Source organism: Choristoneura fumiferana, chromosome 6 (genome assembly GCF_025370935.1).
Source record: "Choristoneura fumiferana chromosome 6, NRCan_CFum_1, whole genome shotgun sequence".
NCBI lineage: Eukaryota > Metazoa > Arthropoda > Insecta > Lepidoptera > Tortricidae > Choristoneura > Choristoneura fumiferana.
The window spans coordinates 19800734-19821901 of record NC_133477.1 but is presented as its reverse complement, the minus strand read 5'-3'; the positions used below and the strand labels follow the sequence as shown (position 1 = coordinate 19821901).

General features: G+C 38.3%; 1 protein-coding gene across 1 annotated transcript in view; it reads left to right on the top strand.

The window, feature by feature from the left end:
• The first annotated feature begins 681 nt into the window (after window positions 1-681).
• LOC141428756 (uncharacterized) overlaps window positions 682-21168 on the top strand; it is a 53777-nt gene continuing 33290 nt past the window's right edge. The window contains exon 1 of the mRNA XM_074088765.1: window positions 682-797. Coding sequence (XP_073944866.1) covers window positions 764-797 — 34 coding nt within the window. The 5' untranslated portion in view covers window positions 682-763. The remainder of the gene's footprint in view (window positions 798-21168) is intronic.

Sequence of the window (21168 nt, the reverse complement as noted above, 5' to 3'; positions counted from 1 at the left end):
TTGTCAAAGAACTATTCTTTAAGCGTAGTAGTGCAATCTCAAACAATCCAGTGATAGAAAAATGACAAAGTTTTAATTTTTTCCCTGTCATTGACTCACGCTTGACTGGTTTTTATTACTCGTTGATGTGCAGTTTATTTATCTTTAATATTATGTTCATTATTCCTAACTTGAGTTTTGTTTGCTTAAACATTATAGAGATAAAAAAAATACATTTTGTGTATAAATTTCTGCTGTTATCTTCGTTCTTGAAATACATCTATGTGACAGACAGACACACGGAAAGCGTAGCGATATAACAGAGTTTCGTTCATCACCTTTGGATACAGAGCTCTAAGAAGGATTCTTTAGGAAAAAATCCCTCACCATACCTATTACAAACTCTTGCGACCTATAACATTTAAATTTAGAATTGTACTTTTTTAATTTTATTTCGTTCTATATTGACCACGTCACGATTATTAAAAGTATTGCACAAGAAACATTTTTCCTCACAATACCTTCTTTTATTAACAGCCAGCATTAGAAAAGGTTTTTTTAAGGGAACAACATCCCCTCATATCCACACATAAATTAGAGTCTATTACCGGACGAAATTCGGTAAAAGAAAAACAGAACAGCAATGACATTTATCTAATTACGGGGGTGGGGGGTGGATGCTGCGTCAGTAGACCCCTCGACGCCGGGCGGAGCGCACGCCGCCTCTGCTGCGGAGATCGCGAGTGAGTGAAAATGATTGTGTGCGAGTGATGTGACTAGAAAAATGACCGTGCTACTGGCATTTGGACTTTTCGTCGGTGAGTTCCATAGAAAAAAAAATGATTTAACAATGAAGGGATTCACTTGTAATTTCAGTTTTGCATGAGTTCGCGGCTCAATTTTTGGTACTTTTTTCATGTTTTAGAAAAAGAGAGTTTTTCCTGCATTTAGATGAACTTCCGATCTTGGTAATATTTAAACGACGTTTCGCTATTAATATATCTTATAATTTTAAACGAGCAATTCTTGTATATATCCATCTAATATTATAAATGCGAAAGTGTGTTTGTATGTTTGTGTGTTTGTCCGTTTTTCACGCCGTAACGGAGCGACTGATCGACGTGATTTTTGGCATAGAGATAGTTTATGGGCCCGAGAGTGACATAGGCTACTTTTTATCCGCACAGTTCCCGGGGGAACAGCGCGCGATAACCGAATACCACGCGGGTGGAGCCGCGGGGAAAAGCTAGTATAAATATATTTCGGGGATCACGAAAACGGCTCCAACGATTCCGATGAAATTTGGTATGTAGGGGTTTTCGGGGATGAAAAATCGATCTAACTTGGCCTTATCTCTGGGAAAACGATTGTTACTGAGTTTTAGCCCGAACAAAGCTCGGTCGCCCAGGTAGGTAATTTTAATGTAGGTATTATGGTTAGCGATACAAAATTAAATTGATATTAATTTAACATGTTAAGATAATATTTGCATGCCATTATATCTGGTTAGACTTATCACTGTACATTAGCACTATTTATAAGATCAAATTTTACCATGTTTAAAGAAAAATAAACTATTTCATTGCATATCACTAAATAACCAAACCGACTTAGAATACCATACAAATATTCTTTATTGCATCCACAAATTTAGGGTAAACAATAGAATAGGGTAGAATAGTTGAGAACCCCCCGACATTTTCATTTTGAAAGTTTTATTTCAAAACAGCCGGACCAATTTTAATTAAACTTAACTAAGAACCATCTTAATTAAACAAGCTTTCGATTTAAAAACTGTATCAAAATTGGTCCTCTCGTTTAAGAGCTATGATGCCATAGGCAGACATACACATAGCGGTCAAACTTCTAACATCCCTGTTTTTGCGTCGGAATAAAAAGCCGCATGAATTTTTTTGCGTTTATTTGAGTGAGTTATCGTTGAAGGAAAAATATATAATTATGTCGGAACCATTTTTTTTTTAAATACTTCGGTGGCATATCAGCTGGGGTATCTATCTTCGAGAGTTTTGACCGCTTGAAAAAGATTTAATTATAAGAAAACAATTTTTATCACAATACAAAGCCAATATATATTAATAATACATGTGTTGGCTAAGAAAAAAAATCGAAGTAGAACTTTTTGGATATGAAATCTTTGAAAAAATTCAACTAGGTACATGTAATTTAAAAAATGAAATAAAAAATAACAAATTATTTATAACGGAAATATAAAACACAAGGGAGAAATCAAAATAGAAAATATTTTTTAAACAACGCAAAGTTAAAACGAGATAAAAACTATCAACGAAATAAATTTACAATTAAATTTGGTATGCAGATAGCAGAATCTCTGGAATGTAACGCATAGGCTACTTTTTATTCCAATATTCTCACGCATTCGAGATATACTTTCGTTTAATTCCAAAATCTTAAACACTAACGTCCACTTGTAGGATTTTAAATCTAGGTTTAAGTGGTCTTAAGTCCTGTCAGATCTATACAAGAACTGTCAGTTTTAGTCTTAATTCGAGATTTAAAAAACCTACAAGACGTCCTAAAAGAAGGGAATTTAAATTTTGCGCGGGTGCTCTTAATACAATTTAGATAAATAAAGACCAGTACCTACACAATTCTTGAAAAATCGAAAAATCTCATGGATTGTTTTAATGGCTTACTGGCGGATGGTACTGACTTGTATCTCAAAGTCAAAATCAAAATACTTTTTATTGTCTATTTAGGCTACAACAAGCACTTATAAATGAAAAAAAGCTTCCGCCAGTTTGGAACTCGTTGGTGGACATCATACGCCCCATATAACATCCATCCATGATAAAACTCGTAATGATTAATTTGATAATACTCGTTTTCATTGATGGTGAGTGCAAGATGAGGTTAAAGATGAAGTTTACAAGTCTTGGGACTATTCACCCTGGCTATGGAAAGCCCTGAATTGTACTTAACTATCTTATGTTTCACGCGCCCGAAGCCATTGTGTAAAGGAAAGTCGAGATGCAGCTGACAGGTCACGAGTATAGTAAAATCGCATTTAAGTTAGGCCATCGATTCGAGAACTTTCCTCCTTAGTGTTAAAACTGAAGCAAGACGGGATCAAAGCAACTGGAGGTAGTTCTAAATTGGATTGGTTACACTTCGCTCGCAACTTGGCCGCTGCGGGCGCTTCGCAGTTCCAATGAAGTAATGTGTGACTTGCAATAAGTATTAAGTAATGTATCGTACAAGCCTTGGTGGCCTAGTGGTTAGACCTAGGTCTCTCAAGCAGAGCTCGCACCTCTGAGTTTTTCTAAATTACTGTGCGAAATTACATTTTTAATTTACCACGAGCTTTACGTTGAAGGAAAACTTCGTGAGGAAGTTGCACAAGCCTGCGAAGCAATTCAATGGTGTGTGTGAAGTTCCCAATCCCCGCCCGCGTGGGAACTACGGCTCAAGCCCTCTCATACTGAGAGGTGTGGGCCCAGCAGTAGGACGTACCGAGTACTGCCTTTTCGCAACGTAACGTTTGGCAATCGCAACTTTTCATTTCGCAAACTCTAAAACTGTAAATATTTCAGAATTTATTTCAGGGCCATTGTGTAGAACCCTTTAGGTTAGGTTAGGTTACTTTTATAAAAATCCTGATATATTTACAGTTTCAGAAATATTTAACAGTTGGGAAATGAAAAGTTGCGAAATGAAATAGGTTGCCAAACGTTTTTCGCCGAAACATTAGTAAACCAGGACGTACACTTGAAGCTGGATGCGTCGAGCCGAGGACAGGGCGCAATGGCGCTCATTGGGGGAGGCATATGTCAAGCAGTGGGCTGATGATGATGAATCTATGACTTTTGAAAAGAAGACGTAGAGTGGGAAGGTGCCCAAAAAGACGGAGCAACGATCTGGTGAAAGTCCCGGGAATCAGTTGGATGCGGGCAGAACAGGAACGATTGTGAAACTCTATGGAGGAGGCTTTTGTCCAGGGAGAAAATTCACTCATGCTATTGTTAATTTATGATTTGTATTTCGACGTCGTGTTGAGCTTAAGTTTGTCATTTGGAATGCAAATATAAAAAAATGCAATTTTGAAACAAACATTGCATGCCGGCTATTTTAATTATTATTTTTGAATCTGTATCTCTTTAAACACCAACCAGACCAAACTATCACAAAGACCATAAAAAACGGTGATGCGTTGCATGCATCCAAACTGTTAAGCCGATTTTAAACTTGCAAGAAAAATCCGCGAAGCCAACGAGTTTGTAGTTCCAATCTTAACCAACCAACCAATCTTAATTTGATTGCTTAATAACGACATCTCTTGTCCTGGTGAGCGGTTAGTTCCAATGGGATGCTGAAAGTTTCTCGATGAGGGCTACAGCATAGATGTCGCTAGTGTCGCTGCTTAAGTGACTAAATAAGAAAACAAACAAGCTGAAATATGTGGTGCATAGGAGAAATTCGTGTCTGTATCACTGTCCAGTGGTGGTGTAGTGGTACAGCACGTGGCACGGAATGCCGAGGACCTGGGTTCGATTCCCAGCACTGGTCTTATTTTTCTGGTTTTTCTATGCATCTATATTTCAGTTTGTATGTTCGATATAGCTTTTACGGGATGACCGTAAAAGTAACAAAAAAATTTGGAATTGAAATAAAAATATCAAAAAGATTCCAAAAACCAATCTGAGTTTGTAGTTGTCAATCGAGCGCCGCAATGTAATGCAACTTACACGATTTTTCTTGCAAGTCTAAACTCAGCTTAACATTCGAGTTTATTAGATAAAAACGCATACGTCTCGCACAGTTAAAATTAGTACGATAGTTTTTTGTTGTGATACGTAAAATAACCATAAAGTTGTATGAGTAATTTCCTTGTCACAGCGGAACTTTCTTGGCAAAATTTTACATGGTCCAACTATTCTCCGGCCAGCTGTTTTACTCGTACACTCTTACAAGGGTAGTTACTGTAAGAACGTTTTACGGTGGGTCAGGAATCAAATGGTTTGACTGTACTGTATGCATAGCTGACTAACAAGATAAAGGTTGTACCTACTTCAGTATAACGTTCAGACTTACCACGTCTAATTATGCTCGACTGCTCGGCTCCTCCCTTCATAAACATCAGAACGCCCTAAAACAACTAGAGTACAATAAAAGCAGCAGTCGTTTTCCTTACCATTTCCCTTCAGCTCAAATTGCTCAACGATAGCCTCAATTAAGGCACCGACTTGAGAAAAAAGAATCAAATTCAATTGCCGTGAAGTTAGAGCGAGTGTCACAGAGTTCAGAGTTTTTTAATCAAATGGCCAACGAGTGGATATCGGGAACCGTTGTGTACTAGGGCTTTTATGTTCGCTTAGTTATGCTAATGAAAGTGTGCGGAGAGCTTTATGTTGCTAATGGCTAATGGCTGGAAAAAAAGGCTAAGTGCGTATTGGTCGCGTAGGTTAGGTTTCCGTACTAATATGCGGCAAATATTCGATTTTAAGGTTTGATTGACTAATACTTGTTCTTATAAAGTATACTAAGCTTTGATAGTTTTTTTCATTCATTATACAAGATGTTGATTAAATTAATGATAACCAGACCTCACAGCTTTTTTCACCACAGATTTTAGTTAAAAGGTCATTTGCGAAATTACATTACAAATTTACCACGAGCTTTATGGTGAAGGATAGCATCGTGGGAAAACCTGCAGAAACCTGCGAATTCAAACACCATGAAGTTCCCACTCGCACTGAGCCGGGTGTGGGAACTACAGCTATTCGGGACGTGTATACGGAGATGATGATGATGAGCAGCTTATTTGTTTAAAAATCCAATGATACCTCATAATATTAAAATCCGTCCAGCCGTTTAGGCTGCCGAAAACTTGTTGGCGAATCCAGGTCCTTGGCATTCCGTGAGCGCTGGTCTCTTTTTCTGGTTTTTCTGTGCATCTATGTTTAAGTTTGTATTTTCGATATGGATTTTACGGGATGACCGTAAAAGTAACAAAATTTGGAGTTGAAATAAAAATACAAAAAGCCTCCAAAAACCAATCTTAAAAATTTTTCCTTAAACAGAAGCAAATTAAGCCCTAGCGTAGGAGTTTAGAATTCTCTTTCCTTTAAAGGTCACATGGTACCCTTCCATCTACCCACGCGCTTCTGTCATCGACTATTAATGTGTAAAGGTCAGATTTAAATCAGAATGACAGTAAATTACTCAGATTGAGCAAGGAGTGACATGAAAGAGGTTGAAAAGATAATGAATGGTTTGCTTTGTTAAAAAAAAACCGACAATATTTGATTTAAATTGCGGACCATAAATTTCCGTAAGCAAAATGTGGTATCTTACAATCAAATGGTATCCGTTTATTTCGCAACTAACTTTTTTCAAACCTCAGTCATTTCGCAACTTTTTATTGCGCAAACTCTAAGGGGCTGTTTCACCATCCATTGATTAGTGATAACTGACGGTTAAATGTGATGCCATCTCCGTCTATTCGAACAAAACAAATAGAGACGGCATCACACCTAACCGCCAGTTAACACTAATCAATGGATGGTGCAACAGCCCCTAAAACTGTTATTATTTTAGGATTTATTTCAGGGCCATCGTGTAAACCTTTAGGTTAGGTTAGGTAGTTTTATAAAAATCCTGAAATATTTACAGTTTCAGAAATATTAAACGGTTGCGAAATTAAAAGCTACGAAATGAATCAGGTTGCCAAACGTTAGTTGCGAAACATTAGTGAATACTTATTTTTTTTAATGTAACTTCAGTATTGCACTGTTTGGTTAAAATTTAACTTCACCATGCTAACACAGAGATGTTGACTAACGGTTGACGCTGGTGAACGGTTGTGATGCTCTGAGAATGAACTCTGGTTGAGTTGAAACGTATGGTAGTGATACTTGGTTTTGTGTTATTTGTGGTATTCTTATACACATTTGTATCTATCGTACACACAGACGTAGCTATTTAAGGCCGCGGGTGAGCAAACTATTTGTTTACGGTTCTGGCAATAAATGTTTTTTTCTTTTTTTCTCTTCATTATGTACCTATTGTATCCGTTATTTTTTTTACATGAGACCGACGCGATTGTCTCCTATCTCACCTGATGAAGAGTGCAGATGAGGCCAAAGGTGTCTCTCACTGGTTCGGTATATGTGAAAAACTTAATTAAAGGACCTGTTGTTGTGTAGTATTTAAGATTCATATCAATTCCGGTGACTAGGTACTACATACAACAGGTCTTTTAAGTACTTAAGTTTATACCTATAACAGCCTACACACTAGCTTTGAAGAGCCCTAGGTTGTGTTTATTTATTTTTCTCCTACTTGCTCGGAAATTTTCTCATTCATGTTGGAAAAATCTACCGAGAAGTCCATCGTTATATGCGTTGATGAGATAATAAATTTTAAAAAAAGTGGCATTACTTCCCGCACTGTTTATTACTGTGCAGGTTTTTTACTTTTAATTTTATCCAAGACTGAAAATTCACCAAACAGCCAATTGTCCAATAGTCACGTACAAAAAACGAGATTAAAAAAAAACTATGTTTTCTGCGTTTAGCTAATGCCAATAATGATTGTGTCCAAATCATAATAAGGTGTATTTAGACTTGGGTAATCATCTTCTCGAACTGCTAAATATTTTGTAACAAAGGTATGTTTTTTAAATGTTGTGCGTTTAGGGATTGCCGCTTTAACTAAAAGTAAAAATGTATAATATTTATATTTACTGATCCTATAAGTTTTCTTTAAATTTATTTTGATTATTAAATTTTATGTGGAACCATACGATTTGGACCCAAATCTTTAATATCGAAATTGAGGCGGGAACGTGAATTTAATTTTGTCAAAGATTTCCTGCCGTGTTATTTTTACGAAAATAAAATGAGTTCTGGGCCAATCAACTTTTTTACCGACACTAATCTGTCCGCGAAATTTATCAAACAATTGCAGATTTTTGTAAGTAAACATGTTTTTTCTGTAATTTAATAGATGGTGTACATAAATACATGCCATCCTACGTAAGTTCAACCTATTAAGCGTGACATATCTTGTTGGAAGTACGATTTTTGGTAACGCCAGAGACAGTTTTGGTAACGCAGGAGACGCCCAAAGTGTCGGTAAAAAAGTTGATTGGCCCTTCTACAAGTAGTGATGACAATATCCTAATGGACACATCACAAACTCCTAACTCGTAGCGCAGCACCTTTTATCAGTAAGGTTTATTTTTATTACTATTAAAGTGTTAATTTTATTTAGAGTGTAGATAGATTGTTATATAAACATATTGTGTCGAATAAAATAATGTTTTCGTTTTCTTTCCGCGCATATTTGGAGAAAAGCAGCTAGTATACAGGCCTCGGCAGGAATGTCATTTCGTGGAATCGTATCTATTGAGTTCCCCGTGTAGTGTCGGGTTAGAATTTCACCTCTCCATTTCTTCCGTGGATGTCGTAAGAGGCGACTGAGGATATAGGTTAAGGTATACCGTAGGCGACAGGCTAGCAACCTGTCACTATTGTACCGTTGCGTTTTTGTCAAACTTGAAACCTAAAATTGCTAAAAGTGGCTCCGGAGCGGTAACGTTTCGTGTGCTCTGCCTACCCCATTCGGGAATAGGGGCGTGATGTTTGTGTGTGTGTGTATCTATTGAAGGACTCGCTACGCCTCGTCCTTCAAAACTATACAAATCCGCGAAATGACTTCTCCCGCCCTCTGCAGTAACATACTATAATATTTATAAAATTTGTCTCCTTAGATATTGTCTCCTTAGAACCTACCAGCAAAAACCATATAATTTCGTAGCGACCCTGCCAAACTCAATAAACACGAGGCGAAAGTAATAATCCAGTATTTGGGTAGTTCTACAAGCGTATATTGGAAAATAAGAGACCGTATGCAAGATATTTTAATGAATAGTAATTGTACTGCATCTACACCATATCGTTTTATAAAAACCTTCCATTCTACCTGACTCATTCTTCAGTACTTATAAAATCGCGTTTATACCAATAATGTGCGAGGATGTATTGCGAAAAATGTGTTTTTGTTAAGTAGAAGGGAAGGATTTTATAAAACGACTAGCCGTGCCGTTACCCGTGACTCCGTCCGCGTAAAATTTATTTATCGCTATCCCGTGGAAACTATGCAATTTTCCGGGATAAAAACTACCCTATGTCCATCTCCGGGACTCAAACTATCTGTGTACCGAATTTCATTTAAATCGGTTCAGCGGTTTGAAGTGATGGCGTAACAAACAAACAAACAGACTTACAAACTTTCGCATTTATTATATTACTAGGTTTTGCCCCCGGCTCCGCCCGCGTGATATTCGGTTATCGCGCGCTATTCTCTCGGGGACTGTGCATTTTTCCGGGATAAAAAGTAGCCTCTGTTACTCTCGGGCCCATTAACTATCTCTATGCCAAAAATCACGTCGATCCGTCGCTCCGTTACGGCGTGAGAGACGGACAAACATACACACAAACACACACTTTCGCATTTATAATATAAGTATAGTTATAAAACGATATGGTGTGTGCATGCGGTACAGTTACAATTCATTAAAATTTCTTGCTTACGGTCTCTCATTTTTCCAATATATGCGACAGGAAACTGAGAGCGGTTGAAACGCTCGTAGAACAAACAACTATTTATCACCATCATCATCATCATCATCCCAGCCTATATACGTCCCACTGCTGGGCACAGGCCTCCTCTCAGAACAAGAGAGCTTGGGCCATAGTTCCCACGCGGGCCCAGTGCGGATTGGCAACTTCACACGCACCATTGAATTGCTTCGCAGGTTTGTGGAGGTTTCCTCACGATGTTTTCCTTCACCGCAAAGCTCGTGGTAAATTTCAAATGTAATTCCGCACATGAATTTCGGAAAACTCAGAGGTGCGGCCGGGGTTTGAACCCACGACCCTCTGTTTGAGAGGCGATAGGTCAAACCACTAGGCCACCACGGCTACAACAACTATTTAATTATACTTCAACTTAATTATCCTAAGCAAAAATCTATGTACTGAACCGCTGTAACTCGCCTACTATTACATGAAACCCCCAGTGGGTTTCCCAATAGTAGCATAATAAGTTCATTGTATTTATTTGTTTCGATTATATTAAATAAAAAAAAATAACTACACATTTATGTCGAAGTCGGCTCGCGCGGATCAGTGTTTCACGTGTCAGATCACGAGGTAATATGTAATCAAATTACCATCCGTAAGAGGTAATAAAGTTATCCCAGGTAATTAAATTACACGTGGAGTGTTCGACAGCGCACACATCGCGCGGTATTACAAAGGTTAATATCATCATCCCCGCCTATATACTGGTGCTGTGCTGGGCACAGGCCTCCAACAGAACAAGAGGGCTTGGGCCCTAGTTCCCACGCGGGCCCAGTGCGGATTGGGAACTTCGCACGCACCATTGAATCGCTTCGCAGCGTGCAGGTTAACTCAAGATGTTTTCCTTCACCGCAAAGCTCGTGGTAAATTTCAGATGTAATTCCGCACATGAATTTCGAAAAACTCAGAGGTGCGGGCCGGGGTTTGAACCCACGTGCTTGAGAGGTGATAGGTCAAACCACTAGGCCACCACGGCTTGTTTTTCATAGTCGACATTTAGTTAATATGGGAGGATAAAAATGTACGCATGATAAAGTTGAAGTAAGGTTTCGAGTTGAGCTTTTTGATTTGACGCGATTGCTTGTTTTTTTGAACTACAACGTGTGCTATTCATAAATACGAGCCACTAGCTTTTGCCCGCGGCTTCGCCCGCGTGGAATTCGGTTATCGCGCTGAGGCACCGACTTCAGACTGGTAGAAAATTATTTTCATGGTTTTCTGTAGTCGGTTCAATTTTTTGTTATAACTTTTTTTCCCCCTTTTTAGTGTAAATAATTTAAGGTACAATAGTTTCATGAACTAAAATAGGTAATTTTCTTGCTCACCCGCGAACTTACGATAGCTAAGCTTATGCAAAATATGCGTGTTCATGCAGTTCCTCCACCTCCACACTGTAAGAACACACACAAATCACACAAACCCATCTATCACCACCACCACACTACACTGACGCGTTTCGAACTCAACCAGAGCTCATCTTCAGAGTGACACAACCGTACACCATGCTACCAGTTGTTAGACTAACGAACCACAACCACCGTTTTAACTTGTCACTGTAACTTCCCAAGTACCCACATACGTTTTATGAAACGAAACAAAAACTACCCACAAATTATTAATAAATTTTTAACCGTCCTTCAAAACTACCTTGATTTTTATTTATTTACGTCAAGGCATGTTTTATTAACTACCATGCTGAAATTAGAACCAAGCCGTAGCAAGGGAGATGAAACTAAATTTACCTGCTCATTAATAATAGACCCATACTGTTGTATCTAATTATCTCCATGCATTCTAAAACATCGAGACGAAACCCTTGCCACAATAATGTAACACTTCATACGAATCTGAGTCCGATAAAGAATGATTTAGTTCCAACAAATGTTTGGGTGAGCAAGGAAGATTATTTTAGTTCATTGATATGGACCTCCGCAAAGTAACGCCTGATTCAATAAATTGTGTTAAAGTAATTGAAATTCTACCCATGAAATACTTGTTATTGAGTAGTAACTCCAATGGTCAACTATGGTCTTCATCATCAGTTGCATTCCACCAAATGATGATTTTCAAGAGCAAATGCACGAGTTACTACTAAATATAACAAATTTTTTTTCGGACGGACTGTTGCTGTTTGCCTCAGACGGCTTTTACAGCTTACCGGAGAGAGGTCGAGCAACCAGATGGGCTGCTCAGCAAGTGGGTGGTTTAAACAAAATTAGCATAGGTGTCCCTACAACATTTGAAGAGTTCCCTCAATTTCCTTAGGATTCAATCATTGGAACCTGATTTGGTGCTATGGGACCTACTTGAAATCTTACCATAGTCGGAATTAGCAACTTCACCAATTCACCAAATTGCATGAAATCTGAGAAAAGAAAGATATCGACAACAAAATAAAAAATGGCCGTGATACGACTCTATTTCTAGGGCCGGAAGGACGTGTCAGATATTTTGTAAATTTGCTGTGGCAAATATTAATTCTGGTGACTGGTGAGCAAATTAATATTAATAAATAAACTGCAATGGTCACTTCCATGTAAACTTGCAATTAACGTAGGGTTACAAAGTTTTATCTGTTTAATCGTAACAGATGCGTTCTAACTTGGTTACTTGTGAACGGACGTGTTCTACGTTTATCTCGGAAAAATATCTCGGCGAGTAAAAATAAATACTCTTTCGTTAAGGTAACCTAGATATCGCAATAACGGTATCAAGAAAGCACTTTGCTCATTTTGTATCCACAAAGTCTAGGTTTCTTTAAAAACTAGCGCTTTGGCAGAAATATGCGGAAAAACTTCTCCAAAGAAACCCTTTATGGCGCGCCCGTAGGAAATTTACAATTTTCCGGGATAAAAACTATCCTATTGTTCGTTTTAGGGTTTCCAATCACCTCTTTACCTACCTAATTTCATTAGTTCTTTACTATTAGTTGACTAGTTTAAGGGTCAAAACGTAACTAACAAACATACCACCTATAGATTGTATTTTATTAGATATATTAACAGATTTACAATATTATTTAATGCCTGCATCATCAGCATAATAATCATTTAATCACTTACATAACAATTATTAAGCATAACTACATTTTTAATACAGTAGATTTGCTTTTAGAAGTAAGAGATTGCCAATGCGGATTGGAGTTATCTTTAAATTATATATTATAAAATTCTCGTGCCACACTGTTTGTAACCAAACTCCTCCGAAAGGGCTAGACCGATTTCTAAGAAAGTTTTTGGGTATAATCTGTAGGACGTGAACTATCTTTCATACTTCTACGCGGACGGAGTCGCGGGCAATAACTAGTGTTATATAATCATTAATTTTATACAGGAGAACCAATATTAGGGTCTTACAAGTACTTGTAAACATTACAAAACTCTTAATATCGATGCGAAATTGCCGGTAGTAACTTAAAAGTCAAGTATAAATTAATTTATGTTATTAAGAACATCAGTATATGTTTTGTTACGTTAATAAAAAGAGGAAAGCATTAGTTATGCCACGTGAGATTTTCTAAGAAAATTCGTTCCAAGTTCACGATAACAAAACCTGTACCAAAATAAAAACTCATCTCATCACGTTGACCTTCCGGCAAAAACAAATAAAGTAACGTGATTCCTTTTGTAGATAGCTCGAATGTTATCTTATAAATCTTATTTTGACTTAGGTATGTGAAAGTTTTTAGTGAAACAGGGAACATTTACTGACAACCACAACAACAAACATAAAATTTAAAGTTGCTGTTGTAAAAAATATGTTACGTTTTCATGTTGTTTCTATAGTTTTTGCGGGTGGTAGGACCTTGTGCAGGGTCCGCCCGGATTGCTACCACCATCTTGGTCGCTAATTCTGCCGTGAAGCAGCAGTGCTTGCACTGTTGTGTTTCGGCGTGGAGAGTAAGACAGCCGGTGAAATTACTGGCACTTGAGGTATCCCATCTTAGGCCTCTAGGTTGGCAACGCATCTGCAATACCACTGGTGTTTATGGGCGGTTGTGATCTTTTACCATCAGGAGACCTACTTGCTCGTTTGCCATCCAATCGAATAATAAAAAAAAAGTTATAATGTTTTGTTCAAAAGAAAAGCAAATTCAGTTTCGTAGCGGTAATAATTACAACTTTGTTTAGTTTTTTGGTAAAATGGCTGGTCCCCGCTTTTAGCTCGCATGACATTTTTATTCTTCACATTATTAGTTTCATCATCCAGACGTTCTCTGTAGACTTTTTCTTTACAAAAGCGATCAATAGTAGGTAGGCTTGTAGTCAAGCTTGCGTGCGAGATAATGTCTATACCGGGATGCGATCTCGTTACCAGGATAATAGAAGTAGGCGGGACATATTGAGACAATTATATTGCCTGTGCCACTAAGCAGCTTTGCCTGTATGGAGGGTAAACTACTAAGTAAATTGACACAAAAAACGTACCGTCTAGGCTTTAGGACTAATAAGAAAAAGTAAATTTATATATAGTTATTTGGTTCCTTCCAGTATTCATGTATTAGCCAGTTTTTCACTGTTATTGATAGCACCACATATTATTTCTGTACAAGCTTTTATTTAGCTTGCCTTTTTTATTGTTTTTAGGTCAAAGCAAGTTCATTTTGATTCACTTCCAGTGGTCGGATTGACTTAGAATTTGGTGTACAGTCAACAAAAAGTACAATCAATTAAATTCACGTAATTTGTTACGCCTTTCCATTTGCCATTTGTTAGCCGTGACTCATTATAGTTTCGATAGATGGCACTATGCTACTATTGACGCATGCAAGCGATCAAAATTTTCGAATATCTTGTGGTGCACTTAGCAGCTCACTCGGCGCGTATAGCCAAGAGATGCAGGTTCAAATTCCGTCCTTCTCCTATTTTTTTATTTTTAGAAAATTCTACATTTCGCTAAGCAACCGTACAGCGATCAAAAATAAATACTACGAGTACCTACTACTATCCTTCATATATACATTCTATAATAGCCGTAAATTGACAACTGCTTTGCTAAAATACATACATACATACATATAATCACGCCTCTTTCCCGTAGGGGTAGGCAGATACCACTTCTTTCCACTTGCTACGATCCTTACATACTTGTTTCGCTTCGTCCACTTTCATTATTCCCTTCATACATGCTCTTCGGTTTAGGGTACTCTTGACCTGGCCTTTTTTCAAGACGTCCCTGATTTGGTCTCGAAACGTCCGCCTAGGTCTACCCCTTCCAACACTTTCATTCACACTCGCCTCATACACTTTTTTCGTCAATCGTTCTTCATTCATTCTCTCGACATGGCCAAACCATCTCAGCATACCTTTCTCAATTTTTGTCACTACATCTTCTTTCAGACCACAACGTTTCCTTATCTCACTATTTCTTATCCTGTCACTCAGTTTAACTCCTATCATACTTCTTAACGCTCTCATCTCAACTGCATTTATTCTGCTTTCATGTTTCTTCTGCCATACCCAACTTTCACTTCCGTACATGAGTGTCGGAACCAACACCCCCCCCCATGAACAGCCAAACGAGCCTTGTTAGATACCTTCCGACTGTTCATAAAGGAGTGCAAAGCTCCATTCACCATGTTTCCTGCATTCACTCTTCTTTCAATATCACTCTCACACTTTCCATCTAACTGTAAAATTTGAACCAGATACACAAACTCATTAACCTGTTCAATTTGTTCATCTCCAATCACGATATTGCAGTCTGTCACTGTCTCATCTCTTTCAAACACCATCACTTTCGTCTTCTTTACATTCATCTTCATTCCCTTTCTAACAAAAGCTCCACTCATAGCAGTTACCATCTCCTGCAACTCCTCGGCCGAAGATGCAAGTAATACTTGGTCATCAGCATAGAGAAAACATTTGACGAGTAACTCATTCATTCTCAACCCACTTTCATTCTCTTTTAAATCTGTCAAGCAATTATTCATGAACAGATTAAACAGCCACGGTGACGCTACACATCCCTGTCTAACACCTTTTTCGATATTAAACCCGTTTATTCCTTACACAAGCACTAGAATCCCTGTAAAGAGATTGCAATGCTCGTATGAGGATACTGCTCACCCCGTTCACGGACAATGCTGACCACAATTCATCCCTCACCACTCTATCATAGGCCTTTTCTAGATCCACGAACGCGCAATAGACCTTCTTGTATTTAGCCAAACACTTTTCGGCTATGCACCGCAAGGAAAAGACCTGATCCGTACATCCCATTCCCTTTCTAAATCCCGCTTGTGCATCCCATACTTTTTCGTCTGTTTCATTCACAACCCTTTCAATCATCACTTTTGCACACAATTTACCGACGACGCTGAGAAGGCTTATACCGCGGTAATTTATGCAGTCCTGCCGTGACCCTTTTCCCTTATACAATGGCACGATTACGGCTTTGCACCAGTCTCCCGGTACTTGCCCATTTCGCCAACACAAATTGAAAAGGCGGTACAACTGGCTAGCCACTATGCCCTGTCCAGCCCTCAGCATCTCGACGGTAATCCTGTCATACCCTGCAGCCTTACCTAATCTCATACTTTTCAATGCTTTCACTATTTCATCCATGCTAAAATCAACTGTTGGAAAAACCACAACAGAGAGTTTCGCAATTGTTTATAAACTCGAATGCCCATAAGATCCAACAAACAACCCTCACAATATATCTTACAGATAACTCTATATATTTTGAATAAAATACAACAAGCTAACCAAAAGCCGCGGCTCGAAGAAATCCCAAACTCGACAAAGGGAAGCATCCTTAATTTGAGTAATTAATTCTGAGTAGCAATCATTATTCTTGTGTGTAACGGGTGATAAAAACAGCTTGAAGGCTCCGGGATCCGGGATTTTGTCTGACAGCGGGATCCCCGGAAAAGGAGGGTGATGGTTGTTAATAGTGTAAATGAGAGGAAAAATGTCTACGACATTGTGACTGGAAAGCTTTAAAACGTCACTATCTCAAACTACATACGCCACTACAGGACACGCTCCTTCCAATTAGAGGACTTGGTAGTTCCTACGAGGACCAGGTGCGGATTGGGAACTACACGCTCTATTGAATCAGTTCGCAGGAGTGTGGTGTAGGTTTCCTCGCGACGAGAAATTCCCTCTCCTAAAGCTCGTTAAAAATGTGGGAACCAGTTCGTGAATAAAACGTAGCAGTAGTTTGTAGTTGCCTTTATTGGCCAGCGAATTTGAAAAAAATGCTAGAAATCGTAAGAATTACGTCAGAAAGAAAAACACAAGAAACACACACGCCCGTTTACGTTCGTCGTACGTCGTCAACTGCCATAACATATCATTTGTTCTTCACTCAAACTCATTAGGTATTCATTCTTCGTTCAAATTCAACCCTACATCATCTCATCACGCTTCAATTTAGTTTTACGGTGAATTGGATGTATATCTGTAATGCCGTGTAAATGTTATGAAATAAATAAATACACGTATACCACACTTCACATAAATTTTAAATGTATTTCCACTATTTACATGAATTTTGAAGAACCTACAATCTTTTGCCTTAGAGGCCATAGGTCAAACCACTAAGCCACCACGCTGTTTTTTTTTCACTTCCGATTTCACTCTCCATAAAACTTCCATATGGGGGAGCTTAAAGCGAAAAGCAATTCTTATCTAGTAAACTCGAAAAAACTAACTAACCTAACCTACTTTACGCGTATTCCATTATATCCGGCAATTTAACTAAAATACCGGGATTTTATTGATTTCCCATAGGAAATCCCTCTTTGTCGGACCCTAACTGATTACTCCTCTCACCCACTCAAAGGTTGACTGGTAGAGATCCCTTAAAGGAATAAGTCCGTTTGTCAATTGTGTTTTGTTTCTTTTCTTTTGTACAATAACGAGTTTACATACATATATACATACAATTCCCAAAAATTACATCGTAGCGTAGTTTACCGAGCTAGCAGGTGTTAGCCTGAAGTTAACAAAAAATCTTACAAACTTGCACATTTACAATATTAGTAGGATCCGTTATCTTTCTACCCTTACTTCCTAAAATCTTCCGCTCGGGGGACCCACTGCCAAATCCGTTGATAAGACCGACGAAGCAAATCTTGCGTTTTCCGGACATGGAAAAATGGCGTTTATTTTTTGAGACAAGAATAACTCTTTCGCTCGGTTGGATAATTACTTGAGCAACATGGTTGTTAGGCGGGGCGATGATTATTTATCTGTATCTGCGTTGTTATGGTAAAAAAAGACAAATATTAATGAAATGTAATGATTAGGCTAATGTTATGTAATAATTTTCTTTCATTATTTCTAGATGAGGTATATAATACGTTACTTATGTGTATTTTTGTTCGAACGGTTTTTTATTATAAACTATGATAGTGAAAAACATGTCTCGAATTTATTAATTTGTATTTTACATTTTATAACACCCGTGGTGGCCGAGTGGTTTAATCTATGGTCTCTCAAACAAAGTATCGTGGTTTCAAATCCAGGCTTGCACCTTTGAGTTTTTTGAACTTCATGTGCGAAATTACATTGGAACCATGCGCTCTGCAGTGAAGGAAACCATCGCTGAGGAAACCTGCTTAAGTCTTTGTTACTGTTCTAACGCTAAAACAGCTGGAGGAATTCAATGTCATGGTCATGAATTATATATTTCGGGGCCTAATCAAGACAACTATTATGTTTTTTTTTATATCCGTAAATAGTAGTCACGATAAGGTTAGTAGATACGAGTATATACCTACATAAGTTAGGATAAGAAAACGATGAAGTACGTATGTATGGTATACTATATAAATAATAAATACGGAAGAAGAAGAAACCATGCGTGTGTGTATGTTTGTTACTCATTCACGCTTAAACGGCTAGAACGATTTCGATTAAATATTTAAATACCAGGACATCTAGAATAACACACATAAGCTACTTTTTATCCCGATTATTCTCACAGGTTGTGGTGTAAATGAAGGTATAGTCACACGGATTGAGAAAGGGATGCTTGGATGGTTTGGGCATGTTGAGAGAATGAATGAAAACAGATTGACTAAGCAGATCTATAAGACGAGCGTGAATGGGAACGTTGGGAGTGGAAGGCCTCGACGAACGTACCACGATCAAATCGAGGACGTTCTGAAGAAAGGTCAGGTCAGGAGTCCTCTAAACGTACGTGCATGCATGAAAAGATTGATGAATGTAGAGGTAGCGAGGGTTGTATGCCAGGATCATAGCAAGTGGAAGGATGTAGTCTCTGCCTATCCCGTTGGGAAAGAGGCGTGCTTTATAAAAATAAATAATTCTCACAGGATCGGGATAAAATCTAGAAATTTCAATCGCTAAGACGAGGAGTATGAAATTGGGCGCAATGCTTACATGCAAAAGTCAATGAAATTCACGATGTAATTGTTAGCAATTTCGTATTTTTAATTCAACTGCCGTAGCGTAAGGTCTAGTATTAGAAATATTAGAATAAGGAATCGTCATTTTCACTATATCGTTCTTATACAGGCAACTATAGGTGTTCATGCAACAATAATGCCAGAAACCGCCTGACTCATCGTTTGTGCAAATTTTTTCATCCTGTTTTGGCCGGATTGGCCCGTTTGGCGCACCCAAGATGCAGGAAATACAAGATTAGCCCATTGAACTGGTTACTTTGTCATTTAAGATCGAGCATATCCATTCAAGGACCTGAAATTGTTTTTCACTTCTCATGCTCGTAAAGTTCGTGTTTATGCTGGATCTAGGCGACATAAAATGACTTTTTATGCTCTTGTGCATAAAGTAAAATCTTCGTCTAAGACCAACGTAATCAGAAGGGCTACTACGAAACTCGAACCTCGAAGTTCGTGTCGTGCCATCCCTTTGATACTTATACTATTTAATACGAGAGCGAGAGGGACGGTACGATACGAACTTCGAGTTTCGTAGTAGCCCTGCAGGTTTCAACAGCCACAAACAAAAAAGTTTCTATATATTTTTATAATAATTTTTAATTTCTATAAAACTAAAAATGTTTATGGGCGGAGGTGATCTCTTACCATCAGGAGACCCATTTGCTCGTTTGCCATCCAGTCAAATTAAAAAATAATAATAATCAAAATAAATCAACAAAACTAAATATTTATAAAATAGCAATGCATTTTAAAATAAAAGGTACCTAGTAAGTGAACAATGTTTCCACTGTTGTAAAACTCGAGCACTAAGCCCATTTCCTCCTCGACGTGTCTATCCACCCTCGCCGTGCCAGCTCGGTTGGCTATATGAAAGTCTCAGGTAAAAAGGCTCGTTTTATGCTCTCGGTGTACAATATACTATTAAACATTTCAAGCATATAGGCACGAGTAGACTTATCAGTAGACCACGGCCACTGTAATGTGGTGGAAATGTCCAGGTAATTATTACTCGTGTGTTTAGCGTGATAAGTCCCGTTTGTGGTATTTAATTATAATTAAAAGCATAAATTAGTATTGTACCTCGAATTTCTCGTTTACACGCCAAAAGGTCCCTACAATACGGACCCTAGAAACATAAAATATTCAGGTTAACTTCTTCACAAGCCACTTTGGCCAAACTATGTCGACCTCGTGTCCTATCAAGCGAATCACACGACCCGTTTTTACTGTTACTTAAAAATATATCATACTCGGTTATGGCGGAGTTACGAAGGGCCGACCCTCGTTAGGGGTTCACTCAAGTATTTTCACCCTAGAGCAATGGGGCAAAACTTGGCGTTTAAACCCTCAGGTGACAACCCCAACTCTGATATTACAATTTTATGTAAGTTTCGTTTTGTGCTTGGGTCAATCAACTTTTCAGTATAGATTGTTGCCATGGTAACGTCTCAAGAGTTACTTATTATAAGTATGATTTTATGGGATACAAATACAATAAGGGGCTGCTTCACCACCCATTGGATAAATGTGATGCCGTCTCCGTCTATCCGAACAAAACAAACAGAGACGGTATCACATTTATCCGTCAGTTAAAGTTAATCAATAGACGGTGAAACAGCCCCAAAAGCTGCGAGTAGAATTAGGCTGTTTGTAAGGTATGTCCGAGTGCTCGACATGATAAGGCCCAATAGACGACACCCTGCTGTCATCTCTTTTGCTAATGACATAAGATTAAATATGCCAACTATTGGGACAGTGACGAGCACTCGTACGTTTACTTTAGACGTCCGTTGTTTCACCGGACAACGGAACGTTATTAACATTGGAAATGTCATTTCGTTCGCTCCAGTGTAGGCTACTTTATTATGAAGGAGCAGATAGTAGTAGTGCATCAGCATCATGAATTTAATGCAATAGCATGAATTTATAGCAGCAATATATTTTTGCCTGTCACGTTGCTATTACGGTCATTGTATGATACGGTGTGATGGGCAGAGACCTTTAAGGGTCTGTGTCTTTAAAGGCGTTATCTCTAGACGGCTACAAAGGCTCACTGCAGTTTAAAGGCTTACCACGAGTTTTCTCGGATTCTTTCGGCTTTGTTTGCGATCGGGCGCAGTTTGTTTGCGCGAACAGATAAGGCTCAGGTTTTTGACAAACGAAGCGATTAGGAAAATTTTGAGG